Consider the following 16,389-nt stretch of genomic DNA (forward strand, 5'->3'; position numbering starts at 1 on the left):
CCGGGATTACATGTAGAAACAGAAGAATTTGATCTACAGAGGATCTGTGGTTAATTCTCAAAGATGTTTGGAGCAACCTTCATGAAAAGTTTCTTTAAAAACTGTGTGCAGGTGTACCTAGAAGAATTGATGCTTTGATGTTGTTTGAAGGCAGTGGTCACATCAAATATAGATTTGAATTAGATTTCCATTTTGTTCACTCACTTTGCAATATGTTGAATGATATACATATTTAAATTATTAACACTTCTGTTTTTTAAAACGTTCTTACTTTGCAGCATTTTTTCCACACCTGCCTAAAACTGTTACATAGTACTAATTATCTGATCAAGTTCCCTCCAGAATCCCAGAGCTTCTAGGGGAAATCTTTCTCATATAACTGTTGACATACACTCACTGGCCACTTTATTAGGTACACCTGTCCAACTTCTTGTTAACACTTAATTTCTAATCAGCCAATCACATGGCGGCAACTCAGTGCATTTAGGCATGTAGACATGGTCAAGACAATCTCCTGCAGTTCAAACCGAGCATCAGTATGGGGAAGAAAGGTGATTTGAGTGCCTTTGAACGTGGCATGGTTGTTGGTGTCAGAAGGGCTGGTCTGAGTATTTCAGAAACTGCTGATCTACTGGGATTTTCACGCACAACCATCTCTAGGGTTTACAGAGAATGGTCCGAAAAAGTAAAAAAATCCAGTGAGCGGCAGTTCAACCAAGGTAGGCCTAAGAGCATCTCTGAACGCACAGTGCGTCGAACTTTGAGGCAGATGGGCTACAGCAGCAGAAGACCACACCGGGTACCACTCCTTTCAGCTAATAACAGGAAACTGAGGCTACAATTTGTACAAGCTCATCGAAATTGGACAGTAGAAGATTGGAAAAACGTTGCTTGGTCTGATGAGTCTCGATTTCTGCTGCGACATTCGGATGGTAGGGTCAGAATTTGGCGTAAACAACATGAAAGCATGGATCCATCCTGCCTTGTATGGAGCATCTTTGGGATGTGCAGCCGACAAATCTGCGGCAACTGTGTGATGCCATCATGTCAATATGGACCAAAATCTCTGAGGAATGCTTCCAGCACCTTGTTGAATCTATGCCACGAAGAATTGAGGCAGTTCTGAAGGCAAAAGGGGTCCAACCCGTTACTAGCATGGTGTACCTAATAAAGTGGCCGGTGAGTGTATATATAAGTTCCAATGCAGAGCTCAATATTGTTCCTTATGGTGCAACAGATTATGAGGAAAGAATGCCCTTTCGGGCCTCAATTTCTTAAATATTTATTTTTTATTTTTTTTCTCTAAGATATATTCTAAGATATTATGTTGTCGGGTGCATTAGATCTAATCAAGCGTTGAGGCTAACAAAACCGGTGTCTGTTTGTCTTTGAGAAAACTTACATTTTCAAGACTATAAAATATTACAAGTTCAAAAATTCCTAAGGTACAGATGCAAATACTCAAAAACATCTTAACATTCCTATATCTGCTGAGACTTCTATTCATCGTATGGCTCGTAAATGAGGTCAATGACAATCTCATGTTAGTTATCTTAACGCACCTTGAAATTTATGGAAAACTTGGTCAAGATAAGAACCCCTTACTAGACATAAGGACCATCATAGCGGAGTTGTAATATGTTCTCATTAAAACATTGGACTAGGGGGTCCTACAATATAGTGGGTATGAAATTTCAACCTACATAAACTTAGGCGTAACAGAAGTCACTATTTACTTTTGCATGACCCACTGCTGTGTGGTTTGTATGGTCTATGTTACATGAAAAATATGAATCCTTTGACCAGGAGTGTATCTAGGGAGGGCACCATCAGGCCAATTGATGTGGCAGTCTGACATTTCTCCCCAGCAATTGCATTTTGCTTCCCCCTGGAGTGTGAGTCGGCTGCTCTCTTTTAATAAAGTGTTTTACTTTCTGACAAGTTAAGGGTTACTATGTTTTTATTTATGGTTTATAAATGTTAGGAGGGGTTGTCCCAAGTTTTAGGAGGGGTTGTCCCAAGTATGCGACTGCATTCTTCTGAATCCTTATGGCGAATGCATTTCACGCTGTCAGGATTCTCTGATGCCAGCGGTGAAAGCAAGAGGTCAAGCAAGTATGTGATTTGTATACATGCAGTCACGTGCCAACTAGACATGCATGCGAGTGAATTGAGAGAGGCCAGACACGTCAAGTTGGAATGTGGCCATAAGTATGCAAATTGTATACTTGCACTCACATGACCGTCCACCGTCACCAGAGGATCCTGACAGTGTGCAGTGCATGCATTGTGAGCGCAAGCGCTGCAGACTTTCATCACAAACCTGGACAACCCCTTTTGAATATAACATTAAGCCCTGTAGCATGCCCAATCCTAACAGCGTGTAATACGAATACTCCCTGTCAGAACTCAGCTCTGTTTCCTGGTTCCAGCGGTCATCACATGACCACTCGTATGTGATTTTCATACTTACAGTCACTTGACAGCTAGCTTCTCTTCCTGCTTCTCTCATCGAAGAAGGGGTTGTAGTGTTTCACTGAACTTTAAGAGAATCGGCATATAAGTAGTCACATGACAACTACTCAAAAAGATTGAGCAGGGTGGTGGGGGGGTGCCAAGCTGAATTCTTGTCCAAGGAGCCAGAAAACCTAGATACACCTCTGCTTCGACTAAGTTGTTACAACTAAATTGAATGTTTCTAAATGAACTAAGTTGTTATATTAAAAAGTGATTAATTCACCGATGGTTTGTGAAAATAAAGGAAGCTCAGTGATGGCCGGGGAAGTTGAAGAAGCTGTGAACAGGAAACAAGAGGGTGGCTTTTAAATCCATCGGAGACTGAACGGCAGCCAAGACCAGCTGGTAATATATTAGCACAGAAAAGGAGGGTGAGGAAACTAAGTGACATGCTCCATGTAGTCCTCCCCATGATCAATTAATGAAAGTCTTAGGAAATTTCAGTTAATTAACAGAGTTTATTGGACTTGTTACATTCTTACATCAGAGATGAAGACTGTGCTGCTCGGAAGTGCGAGAGGGATCTCAAGTCACTGTGATTACTTTACGTGGGCAGAGCGCTTTAGACCTTCATTTTACTTTTTACATTTTAGGGATAGAAGGCACATACTTACAGACCAGAGAAAACAAATTGCACCCTAATTTGCCCATGGGCTGTTTATCAGGCATTAAGATATCTTGAGCTGATGTCAGCAGTTTGGCTAATTTGCAACTCGTGCTAATTTATTATGGATGTCTATGGAAAAGTTGGCCTCAGTTGCATAAGAAAGTTTTGGTCAGCAGCCAGTTTATACAGAATACGGCCAATTTGTGAAAAGAAAATATTGCCAATATAACATGATTCTATAAGTGAGTGTATCTGCAAAAGTGACCTATGATTTAAATAAATTTTGCAAAAAATTAAAAATGTGTTTTCGTAATACAGAAACCTAAAAAAATATTGTTTTTGCGGTGAACACTGAGTTCTAACAATAGGCTATTGATCTTTAGTCATATGATCATTAGGAGGGTTTAATTTGTGCTAAGTCGCATATTATAATTTTTTTTTCAAGCATTTATTTAATTTTGAGATTAGAAAAGCATTTTTCTTCTGAAAAAGTGCCACATTTGTCCATAGGCTTTGTCTAGTATTGTATCTCACCCATATTTACTCAAGTGAGTGGTAAGTTGGGGGTTGTAGAGTTGTTTGGTAAAAACTGTGCGTTACCTCGACCAAAGATCCCCAAAACTGTGATAGGTAAAGAGCAGTGCAGTCAAGAGAAAACTGTTTTCCATCTGTTTATAGAGAATACAAAAAAACTAAAAAAAAACCAAAATGAGCAAATAAGTAAATCGTAATAGTACACGTAAACAGGATACAGTAGGGTACTTAGTTAACACTATTTTGATTGAAACGATGTAAAAGTCATCCCACCGCAACAAGGATGGACCCTAACTCTGGTAGTTCACTTCTCTATCTGTTAGCAGACCTCAAAATAGATGGGGACAGAGAAAGACCCAGGCCTGATTGTTTTGCACCTGCCTTTGAAAATCTATATAGACAAGATAAATAGCCCCAAAATGCTGAGCCACACCCCCTGTATGTAGAAAGTGCAAAAAACTAAAGTAAAACCAAAGAAATGAGCCGGAACACCTCTTGGTATATGTGCAATGTGTAAAATCACATTTACCTTGCAGTCATTTAATTTTTATTTATACTATGTAGTATATATTATAAGTAGGTGATAGTACACGTACAAGTAGGGATGAAACAAAGGTTTCAGTTGCATTCGGGCACTGGGGCCTAGGTGAAAACCAAAAAGTTCCTTTGGCCCATATCAGAAATGTAATACTGTTAAAGAGTTGCAGTAATAGTGGCGCTGTAGGAAATTTTGGACACGTGAGTTTCAAGTTACGCCACCGGGAACAAGTTACAATTTTTATGTATAACATGAAAATATGAAGGCTATGGAAACACAGTGTGACCTCTTCTTTAAAGGTTTTATAACAGCTCTTTCCAGTTATCAAATGTGTATGACTAGCCTAAACCATATTACCAAATCTACCATCAGCTAACATATAATTTCAGAAGTTATTGGCAATTCATGGTAATGCTTATATATAAATATTCTATATTTGAGATTTTTTTTGCATAAATTAGTTAGCATTTATACTTATTTGCAAAAGTTATTTTTTGCATTTATTTTTGGAACCAGAAAAGTTCACAAATCTTGTTTTTTTGTCATTCAGAATATAGACAAGTGCAAGACGTTTCGATAGTTGATGAAGACTACAGATGTTGGCCATCTTACCATCATAACGGATGTCTCCTTTCAGTATTCGATATAAATGAAGCAATAGAAGTTTGTGAGAGCCATTCACAGTGTCAAGCTTTTATCTGGACAAATCAGACAACATGGACTGGTAAAAATATATAAATATATATATACTAGATGGTGGCCCGATTCTAATACATCGGGTATTCTAGAATATGTATGTATGCATGTATATAGCAGCCACATAGTATATAACACAGGTCACATACCAAACAGTCTATAACACAGCCCACGCAGTATATAACATTGCCCACGTAGTATTGCCCATGTAGTATATTGCAGCCATGTAGTATATAACACTGCCCACGTAGTATATAGCACAGCCCACGTAGTATATAACACAGCCCATGCAGTATATAACACAGGCCATGCAGTATATAACACTGCCCACGTAATATATAGCACAGCCCATGCAGTATATAGCACAGCCCACGCAGTATATAACACAGCCCACATAGTATATAACACAGCTCACACAGTATCTAACACTGGCCACGTAGCATAGCAGCCACGCAGTATATAACACAGGCCACACAGTATATAACACTGGCCACACAGTATATAGCACAGCCCACGTGGTATATAACACTGCCCACGTAGTATATAGCAGCCACGCAGTATAAAACACAGCCCACATAGTATATAGCAGTCTGGGCACCATATCCCTGTTAAAAAAAATAAAAATAAAAAATAGTTCTATACTCACCCGCCGGCGTCCAGCGAAGCTGTGTCGATGCGCATGGCTGCCGCCAGCTTCCGTTCCCAGCGATGCATTGCGAAATTACCCAGATGACTTAGCGGTTTCGCAAGACTGCTATGTCTTCTGGGTAATTTTGCATCTCAGCGGATGACGGAAGGTGAGAATAGCAGGGTTTTTTTAAAATTATTTTTAACATTAGATCTTTTTACTATTGCTGCTGCATAGGCAGCATCAATAGTAAAAAGTTGGTCACACAGGGTTAATAGCAGCGTTAACGGAGTGCGTTATGTTGTGAATTCCGTTCTCGGGCTTCCTCCTGTGGTCATGAGTGGTACTGTGTGAGTTTGTTCTTGGGCTCCCTCTGGTGGCCTTTAGCGATATGGCTGGGCTCAGCTGTTTCATCTCCTGCTAGGCTGGGCCTATTTAACTCACCTGGACCTTTACTCGTCGCCTGCTGTCGGTGTATTCAGTCCTGATCCTGTGCTCTCCTGAATATTCCTTGTGACCAGTCTCCTGCTATGAGAAGCTAAGTTTGCTTGTTCAGTTTCTCATTATTTCCTTGAAAACGTTTCTCATTATATGATGAGTTCAGCCCAGCTTGCTTTCATGTGATTTTTTGCTTGCTGGTTAGTTCTGGGGTGCAGAGTGCGCCCCTCACATCGTGAGTCGGTGTGGGGGTTCTTGTATTCTCTGCATGGTTTACTTTTGATAGTTTTTGTACTGACCGCACAGACACCTATCTTTATCTGCCTGTCTAGTATTAGCGGGCCTCATTTGCTAAACCTGTTTCATCTCTACGTTTGTGTTTTCCCCTTAACTCACCGTTATTATTTGTGGGGGGCTATCTAGAACTTTGGGGATATTTCTCTGAGGCAAGTGAGGTCTTTGCTTTCTCTCTAGGGGTAGTCAGTTTCTCAGGCTGTGACGAGGCATCTAGGTTTTCAGGTAACGCTCCACAGCTGCCTTTAGTGTGTTTGGATAGGATCAGGATTGCGGTCAGTATAGCTTCCACATCCCCAGAACTTGTCCTATATATTCAGGGTATATTTGTCAGGTCAGTTTGAGATCCTACCACCAGGATCATAACAGTACAGCAGGCCACAAAGTGTTAATGCAGCAGAAGAGGGAGAAGAGAAATCCTGAAGTCTTTTTTTTTTTTCCTCTGCACTGTGTTTGGCTTCTCTCCTCCCCTTAATCTCTGGGTGGTTCTGAATTCAGTTGCAGATATGGACATTCAGAGTCTGTCTTCTAGTGTGGATCATCTCACTGCAAGGGTACAGGGCATTCAGGATTATGTAGTCCGCAGTCCTATGTCAGAGCCTAAAATACCAATTCCTGAGCTGTTTTCCGGAGATAGATCTAGGTTTTAGGTTTTGAACTTTAAGAATAATTGTAAGTTATTCCTTTCTCTGAGACCTCGCTCCTCTGGTGATTCTGTTCAGCAAGTTAAAATTGTTATTTCTTTGTTGCGTGGTGACCCCCAAGATTGGGCATTCTCTCTGGCGCCAGGAGAACCTGCATTGCTAAATGTGGATGCGTTTTTTCTGGTGCTTGGAGTGCTTTATGAGGAACCTAATCTGGTAGACCAAGCAGAGAAGGTTTTGCTGGCTCTCTCTCAGGGTCAAGATGAAGCAGAGGTTTACTGTCAGAAGTTTAGGAAGTGGTCTGTGCTCACTCAATGGAATGAGTGCGCCCTGGCGGCGATTTTCAGAAAGGGTCTTTCGGAAGCCCTTAAAGATGTTATGGTGGGGTTCTCCACGCCTGCGGGTCTGAATGAGTCAATGTCTTTGGCCATTCAGATTGATCGGCGTTTGCGGGAGCGCAAACCTGTGCACCATCTGGCAGTAATTTCTGAGCAGAAACCTGAGCCTATGCAATGCGACAGGATTTTGACCAGAGTTGAACGGCAAGACTACAGATGTCAGAATGGGTTGTGCTTTTACTGTGGTGATTCTGCTCATGTTATCTCAGCATGCTCTAAGCGCACAAAAAGGTTTACCAAATCTGTCACCATTGGTACTGTACAACCTAAATTCATTCTGTCTGTTACTTTGATTTGCTCTCTGTCATCCTACTCAGTTATGGCTTTTGTGGATTCAGGTGCCGCCCTGAATCTGATGGATTTGTCATTTGCCAGGCGCTGTGGTTTTATCTTGGAGCCTTTACAATTCCCCATTCCACTAAAGGGAATTGATGCTACGCCATTGGCCAAGAATAAACCTCAGTACTGGACTCAAGTGACCATGTCTATGACTCCTGCACATCAGGAGGTGATTCGCTTTCTTGTCCTACATAATTTGCATGATGTTGTCGTGTTGGGTCTGCCATGGCTGCAGGCTCATAATCCAGTCCTGGATTGGAAAGAAATGTCTGTGTCAAGTTGGGGTTGCCAGGGAATTCATGGCGATGCCCCTTTGGTGTCAATTGCTTCTTCTACTCCTTCTGAAGTCCCTGAATTTTTGTCAGACTACCAGGATGTAGTTGATGAGCCAAAATCCAGTGCCCTACCTCCTCATAGGGATTGTGATTGTGCTATAAATTTGATTCCTGGTAGTAAGTTCCCTAAGGGACGACTTTTTAATTTATCTGTACCAGAACATGCCGCTATGCGGAGTTATATAAAGGAGTCCTTGGAGAAGGGGCATATTCGCCCGTCCTCGTCCCCTTTGGGTGCGGGGTTCTTTTTTGTGGCCAAGAAGGATGGTTCTCTGAGACCCTGTATAGATTATCGCCTTCTAAATAACATCACGGTCAAATTTCAGTACCCCTTGCCATTGTTGTCTGATCTGTTTGCTCGGATTAGGGGGGCCAGTTGGTTCACCAAGATAGATCTTCGAGGAGCGTATAATCTTGTGCGCATAAAACAGGGCGATGAATGGAAAACAGCATTTAATACGCCCGAAGGCCATTTTGAGTACTTGGTGATGCCTTTTGGGCTTTCTAATGCTCCCTCTGTGTTTCAGTCCTTCATGCACGACATCTTCCGAGAGTATCTGGATAGATTTATGATTGTGTACCTGGATGATATTTTGGTCTTTTCTGATGACTGGGAGTCTCATGTGAAGCAGGTCAGGATGGTGTTTCAGGTCCTGCATGCCAATGCCTTGTTTGTGAAGGGCTCTAAATGTCTCTTCGTAGTCCAGAAGATTTCTTGTTTGGGCTTTATTTTTTCTCCGTCTACTATTGAGATGGATCCAGTCAAGGTCCAGGCTATTCATGACTGGACTCAACCTACATCTGTGAAGAGTCTTCAGAAGTTCTTGGGTTTTGCTAATTTTTACCGTCGCTTCATCACTAATTTTTCTAGCGTGGTTAAGCCTTTGACGGATTTGACCAAGAAGGGTTCTGATGTGACGAATTGGTCTCCTGCGGCCGTGGAGGCCTTTCAGGAGCTTAAGCGTCGGTTTTCTTCGGCTCCTGTCTTGCGCCAGCCCGATGTCTCTCTTCCCTTTCAGGTTGAGGTTGATGCTTCTGAGATTGGAGCAGGGGCTGTCTTGTCGCAGAGAAGCTCTGATGGCTCTGTGATGAGACCATGTGCTTTCTTTTCAAGAAAGTTTTCGCCTGCCGAGCGGAATTATGATGTTGGTAATCGTGAGTTGTTGGCAATGAAGTGGGCATTTGAGGAGTGGCGACATTGGCTTGAGGGAGCCAAGCATCGTGTGGTGGTCTTGACGGATCACAAGAATTTGACTTATCTCGAGTCTGCCAAACGGTTGAATCCGAGACAGGCTCGATGGTCGTTGTTTTTCTCTCGTTTTAATTTCGTGGTTTCATATCTTCCGGGTTCGAAAAACGTGAAGGCTGATGCCCTTTCTAGGAGTTTTGTACCTGACTCCCCGGAAGTTTCTGAACCGACTGGTGTTCTCAAAGAGGGGGTGATTTTGTCTGCCATCTCTCCTGATCTGCGACGGGTGTTGCAGGAGTTTCAGGCCAATAGACCTGACCGTTGTCCACCGGAGAGACTGTTTGTCCCAGACAGATGGACCAGTAGAGTTATTTCCGAGGTTCACTCTTCGGTGTTGGCAGGTCATCCTGGGATTTTTGGTACCAGGGATTTGGTGGCGAGATCCTTTTGGTGGCCTTCCTTGTCGCGGGATGTGCGTTCCTTTGTGCAGTCCTGTGGGATTTGTGCTCGGGCCAAGCCTTCGTGTTCTCGTGCCAGTGGATTGCTTTTGCCTTTGCCTGTCCCGAAGAGGCCTTGGACGCATATTTCCATGGATTTTATTTCGGATCTTCCTGTCTCTCAGAAGATGTCTGTCATCTGGGTGGTTTGTGATCGTTTTTCCAAAATGGTCCATTTGGTACCCTTGCCTAAGTTGCCTTCCTCCTCCGATTTGGTGCCACTGTTTTTTCAGAATGTGGTTCATTTACATGGTATTCCGGAGAACATTGTGTCCGACAGAGGATCCCAGTTTGTGTCCAGATTTTGGCGATCCTTTTGTGCTAAGATGGGCATTGAATTGTCTTTTTCGTCAGCCTTCCATCCTCAGACGAATGGTCAAACCGAACGAACTAATCAGACCTTGGAAACTTATTTGAGATGTTTTGTTTCTGCTGATCAGGATGATTGGGTGACCTTTTTGCCATTGGCTGAGTTCGCCCTCAATAATCGGGCTAGTTCTGCTACTTTGGTTTCACCTTTCTTTTGCAATTCTGGCTTTCATCCTCGTTTCTCCTCGGGTCAGGTTGAGTCTTCTGACTGTCCTGGGGTGGATTCTGTGGTGGATAGGTTGCAGCAGATTTGGAGCCATGTGGTGGACAATTTGACTTTGTCCCAAGAAAAGGCTCAGCGCTTTGCTAACCGCCGTCGCTGTGTGGGTCGCCGAATTCGTGTGGGGGATTTGGTATGGTTGTCTTCTCGTTATGTCCCGATGAAGGTTTCCTCTCCTAGGTTCAAGCCTCGTTTTATCGGTCCTTATAAGATTTTGGAAATCCTCAACCCTGTGTCTTTTCGTTTGGACCTCCCAACATCGTTTGCCATTCATAAGGTGTTCCATAGGTCATTGTTGCGGAGATATGTGGTGCCTGTGGTCTCTTCTGTTGATCCTCCTGCTCCGGTCTTGGTCGAGGGGGAGTTGGAATATGTGGTGGAGAAGATCTTGGATTCTCATATTTCGAGACGGAGACTTCAGTACTTAGTGAAATGGAAGGGTTATGGTCAGGAGGATAATTCCTGGGTTGTCGCCTCCGATGTCCATGCGGCCGATTTGGTTCGTGCCTTTCATCTGGCTCGTCCTGATCGGCCTGGGAGCTCTGGTGAGGGTTCGGTGACCCCTCCTCAAGGGGGGGGTACTGTTGTGAATTCCGTTCTCGGGCTTCCTCCTGTGGTCATGAGTGGTACTGTGTGAGTTTGTTCTTGGGCTCCCTCTGGTGGCCTTTAGCGATATGGCTGGGCTCAGCTGTTTCATCTCCTGCTAGGCTGGGCCTATTTAACTCACCTGGACCTTTACTCGTCGCCTGCTGTCGGTGTATTCAGTCCTGATCCTGTGCTCTCCTGAATATTCCTTGTGACCAGTCTCCTGCTATGAGAAGCTAAGTTTGCTTGTTCAGTTTCTCATTATTTCCTTGAAAACGTTTCTCATTATATGATGAGTTCAGCCCAGCTTGCTTTCATGTGATTTTTTGCTTGCTGGTTAGTTCTGGGGTGCAGAGTGCGCCCCTCACATCGTGAGTCGGTGTGGGGGTTCTTGTATTCTCTGCGTGGTTTACTTTTGATAGTTTTTGTACTGACCGCACAGACACCTATCTTTATCTGCCTATCTAGTATTAGCGGGCCTCATTTGCTAAACCTGTTTCATCTCTATGTTTGTGTTTTCCCCTTAACTCACCGTTATTATTTGTGGGGGGCTATCTAGAACTTTGGGGATATTTCTCTGAGGCAAGTGAGGTCTTTGCTTTCTCTCTAGGGGTAGTCAGTTTCTCAGGCTGTGACGAGGCATCTAGGTTTTCAGGTAACGCTCCACAGCTGCCTTTAGTGTGTTTGGATAGGATCAGGATTGCGGTCAGTATAGCTTCCACATCCCCAGAACTTGTCCTATATATTCAGGGTATATTTGTCCGGTCAGTTTGAGATCCTACCACCCGGATCATAACAGCGTTACCCGCGGCATAACGTGGTTCGTTAACGCTGTCATTAACCCTGTGTGAGCGCTGAGTCGGGGGGAGTATGAAGCGGGCGCCGGGCATTGACTGGACGGGAGTAGGGAGGGACTAATTCTTGGCCGGACTGTGTCCATTGCTGATTGGTCGTGGCAGCCAGGACAGGCAGCTGGCGAGACCAATCAGCGACGCGGGATTTCCGTGACGGAAGTTGCAGACAGACGGAAGTACCCCTTAGACAATTATATATATAGATGTATATTTTTTGATGTGGTGGTCTTTATAGATATCAGTCTATAAAAAGTGATAAAAGTGCACTTACCCGTGTATGCAAAAGTCACAATTTTATTCGGACGTAATTACAACAAAAGCAAGGGAGAGTGTAGAAAAATGCGGACAACGGCCGTTTAATGCCTCAGCACTTCAACGGGTCCAAACACTGAGAAGAAATAGGGTGGGTACATAGTAGTATTCGCAGGAAGTTCTGCCCCTCCCTCTATCCCTATCAGCGTAGTGCAACAATCACCTATATCCAAAATGTGAAAAAAGTTATTAACAACAATAATACATTAAAAATACAAATTAAAAACATGGCAACCATAATACCATTTTAAGGAATACCCCTACGGATACGGGAACTATTTCCTTCATCTGTGAGGGACTTTCCTTTATTCTTGTACACAACACTTTTTGCAAACAAAAAAACTTCCGAGACAGAACTAAATGTGATATAGGCCAACTTTAGAATATTGTAGACGCCAAGCATTTTTGAAACTCAAAAACATTTGACCCGAAGAATGAACCAGCTAACAAGAAAAGGTGAGAATTCCTCTTTGTCACTGCAGAAGTCATTGACTTGGATGCAGACTATGGAATCGGTGCCCAGTTCAAGTATCTTGGGAAGAAAAACATGCAACACTTTACTGAAAGATAGGTTAAAATAAATGTGAATGTGAAGAAGGATTGATTGTGTAATTGAAGCTGAGCAGAAAGCCAGCCGCTCTCAACACCTGAGCACAAGAAAGTCATTATTTCTGGTTCTTCATTTCAAAATAAAGACTGGCTTTATGAATCTCAATTTTAGGGAACTATAGCAATACTAAATATAGTTTTCAAATATAGGTTACTTGGAAGCTAAGTTATAAAATAAAGCTTTTTCTCACTTGGTTCTGCTCACATACTTCAAGCAGTGGAGCATTCTGGATGAAGTGATTGCGGGTGGTGCTGAGCTGTTGGTTTTCTTACGTTAGATCCAAAATATGAATTGTTTTTAGTTTTCTATACCAAAAAATATTTTACAATGTTGTCATATAATAATTGCTTTGTTGATATTTATCTCTCTTTTTTCTTTCTTAGGGCGACAACTTGTCTTCTTCAAAACAGGCTCAAGAAAATTTGTGCCCGATGAAAACAAAATAACCTACCTGAAAATCAAAGTTTGACCAAAGTGGTTCTCTAATGAGGTCATTAGTATTGAATGAATTGGAGAAAAATGCACTAATATTCATTCTAATTTCCATTCTAATTTCTAGAGTGCTGTTCAAATTTACCTGAATTTACCAGGGTGGATGTGCAATAAGTCAGCAATTTTTTTTTAAATGTGATTTAAAAGACAAAAAAATGTGATACACTGTTGGAAATGAAGATAATGAATATGGTGATTATCTTTAAACTGTACATAGTGTTATTTCTGCGGTGAAGAAGAACGACATTTGGATTGGTTCAAGCGCACCAATGTCAGTAGGCTGCTGGCTTTTAACTCTGTGTGACTCTTCAATGGTACACTGGCAATTTGCATCCAGTGTGAAATATTTCTTTTTTTTTTCTACAGGGATGAGTAATTATTTTTATATTATAAATATTTGCTACTTTAATTGTAAATTATGAGATTTTAATTATAAAACATCTTAATTTAAGATGTTGATTCATAAAGATTCCAGCAAAACAAAACCATAGCTCTTATGTTTCAAGACTTTCAAAGAGGTATAAAGCTATTTCACATTTCAAATAGTCTCAGTTCTTAATAAATGCACCTACAACTTTCATATACATAGCAAGAAATCTTACATTTTGAAGATGTAAAGCAAGTAATCAATAAATTAAAGATTACAAAGGTTTCATATGAAATGGCCATCATTGACCATTTTCTTTCCCCAGAAGACAATCTCTAGGAAAATAGAGGACTTTGAATGCAATAGAATATGTAAGAAAGCAATTTTCCAAGAAAACCAACTTATTTGATACGTTAGGGCTTGTTAACCAGCAATTATGTATACAAGGCTGCCACCTAACACAGGCTTCTCTCTTGTCCTTCTCCGCACAATCACGCTTTCTTCTTCAGTTCTTTTGCTCTAATTTTTCTACTTTAAGTATTGCCTTCGTCAAGGCTGCGAAGTATGTCCATCCATCTATACTTTTGCCAATAACGTTTATTTCAAAACTTTAGAGTTAAAAAATAATCTAGATTTTTGCCATTCAAGTGTAGCCATACTCCCCAAAAATATGAAGGCCCAGTTCAAGAACAACTTTTCTTCCCGTGAGAATAGAGGATGATAGGCCTACCTCCCTTGTGGAGAAAGAAATGGACATATTGAAATTCCTTTATCTGTTTTCCCCCTCAATCTTTGCTGTATGAACATAAGTTGAACATTTTGTAGATATTAGATGATCGGCCTGTCCCATCACAAATGACTGGCTTGCCAACATAACTCTATAGTGACATTAAGGGGAGCCTGTTACCAGATTCATGCTGTCTATGATTCGATTGCATTCAGGTATGTCTTCCCCTAAAATGCTGCGGTGTTTCAAATGCAACAAAGTTTGACAAGCCACCAGGGACCATAGATAAAAATATGACTAATCCAGTGCAGCCCCCGGTTGACCCGTTTTAAGTGATTGACAGGTCTCTACCTATGTACACAAATTGGAAAGACCTGTCAATCACCTGGGGTAGGTAGAAGCTTGTGGGGGGACATCATCAGACAAGTCAGGTCTTTCCCTATCATTCCTGGCCAACTTTGCAAACTTTGTTTTCCCCAAACGATATTTTCTCCTGCTGCAATTGCGCAGTCCAATTCTAATTTATGCTAGCCGTGGTTCGGGCAGCATGAATCTAGTAACAGATTGCCACTAAGGTTGGTCTGTGGTTAAGGTTTTGGGATTTGAACTTGAATTTATATGGCCTTGAGTTAACATATGTCCTCTAACGTGTTTGTGATGGATTTGAAAGCATCACACATCTTGATAAGTTTCATAAAGCTTTTGAGAGATCTATTCAATTTCCTAATATCTCCTAACATACCCCTCCCTCTCTCTCTCTCTCTCTCTTTCTCTTGCTAAGCCATATGGCTCAGCCTTGTCTAAGGAAAGTACCTCACTGATAATATAAAATGAACTTATACAGGGAATAATCAACACAGTTTATGGTTTCATACAAAAAAAGCAAGGCAAAAAAGAAACTAAACCAATGCATGAATGTTATATTTAATATGTACCAAAGTGATCACTACTCTTGTACCAAAAACATTTGAACCAAATCACCCTAACTTGCACGTAAGTTAAAGGGTCTGCCTCATCTAGACCACACCTTCATAGAGTAAATCCTTCTCGGAGATAGCTAGTTTGTCAAGGCCCCAGTAGTCAGCAGATTAGCGAGGGGAAACTCAAGGCTGCTAAAGGGGGCATGTAGTATTATATGGTGCCCATTTAAAAGAATAGACAACGTATTTGAAGGATTTCCCCTGTGAACGAGATAGGGGATAACTTTCCGATCATCGGGGGTCTCGAGAATTTGGGTTGAATGGGCCAGAGGTCGATCATGCATATTGTCACTCAATTCATTCTAATAGGAATGCTAAAGACTAGATTACCACATTACTTGGCATTCTCTGGCACTCCCTTTAAGAAGAAATGGAGCAGTAGTGGGCATGATCAACCATCACTCCATTCAGCGAGGATTCTTCAAAGCTCTGATTCTTGAGATCGATGGGTGGCCATGGTGGTCAGACCCTCAAAGATTGAAAAATTATCCCCTTGAGCACACCTCTTTAAGTCTACTGTTGAAGCTAAGCAGAAAGACAACTCAATTGAATTTTTCCAGAGCGGGAGCCAAGCCCAATCGAGATCATCTATCTATGATGTCCTTATATTCTAATAGGATATGTGAAAAATGGTTGTACAGATGGAAAAGCCAATTATAAGGCAGAACTAAAGTGGAATAATTATGACCAAATATGAGATTATCTCACAAAGCATAACAATAATTGGAAATAGTATAATAATAATAATAGCTATGTACATGTCGCATATGCACTTCAACATAAAAAAAAATAGCCCCAAAAAATATAAAAAGAAAAATCTTGGAAAACATTTGCAAATTGAGCATCTTTTATTGCTCCAGACCCCAACTTGGGTTATTTTATTTTGTCTTATTGATAAATCTGATAAGATAAATTTTGTGAACAATTTGGCTTTTACTATATCCTCTACAAATTTAATAGGAAATATAATCTTGTAGTGCTACAAAATAGCTGTATTATTCTATGACAACCATGTTAGACGAGTGACCAGAATTTTCATGGTTATAGGGGTTGCCCACTACTAGGACAACCTCTTCTTAAACTAAATGTTATGCCTGATAAAATTATAAAGCCTATACTCACGGTTCATGCCGGCTACGTTCTAGCGGTGTTGGCACTCATGATCCCGGGGCTGTGATACAGTGCTGGCGTCACTGTCTGCACCTTCGGACAAACTGAA

At 41.6% G+C, this 16,389-nt stretch overlaps 1 protein-coding gene across 1 annotated transcript in view; it reads left to right on the top strand.

The window, feature by feature from the left end:
* Positions 1-15,063, top strand: part of PKDCC (protein kinase domain containing, cytoplasmic) — an 86,295-nt gene extending 71,232 nt beyond the window's left edge. The window contains exons 6-7 of the mRNA XM_077282358.1: positions 4,747-4,920; positions 12,988-15,063. Of these exons, the coding sequence (XP_077138473.1) occupies positions 4,747-4,920; positions 12,988-13,073 (260 nt within the window). The 3' untranslated portion in view covers positions 13,074-15,063. The remainder of the gene's footprint in view (positions 1-4,746; positions 4,921-12,987) is intronic.
* Positions 15,064-16,389: the final 1,326 nt, after the last annotated feature.

This window comes from Ranitomeya variabilis, chromosome 2, assembly GCF_051348905.1.
Source record: "Ranitomeya variabilis isolate aRanVar5 chromosome 2, aRanVar5.hap1, whole genome shotgun sequence".
NCBI classification, from domain to species: Eukaryota; Metazoa; Chordata; class Amphibia; order Anura; family Dendrobatidae; genus Ranitomeya; species Ranitomeya variabilis.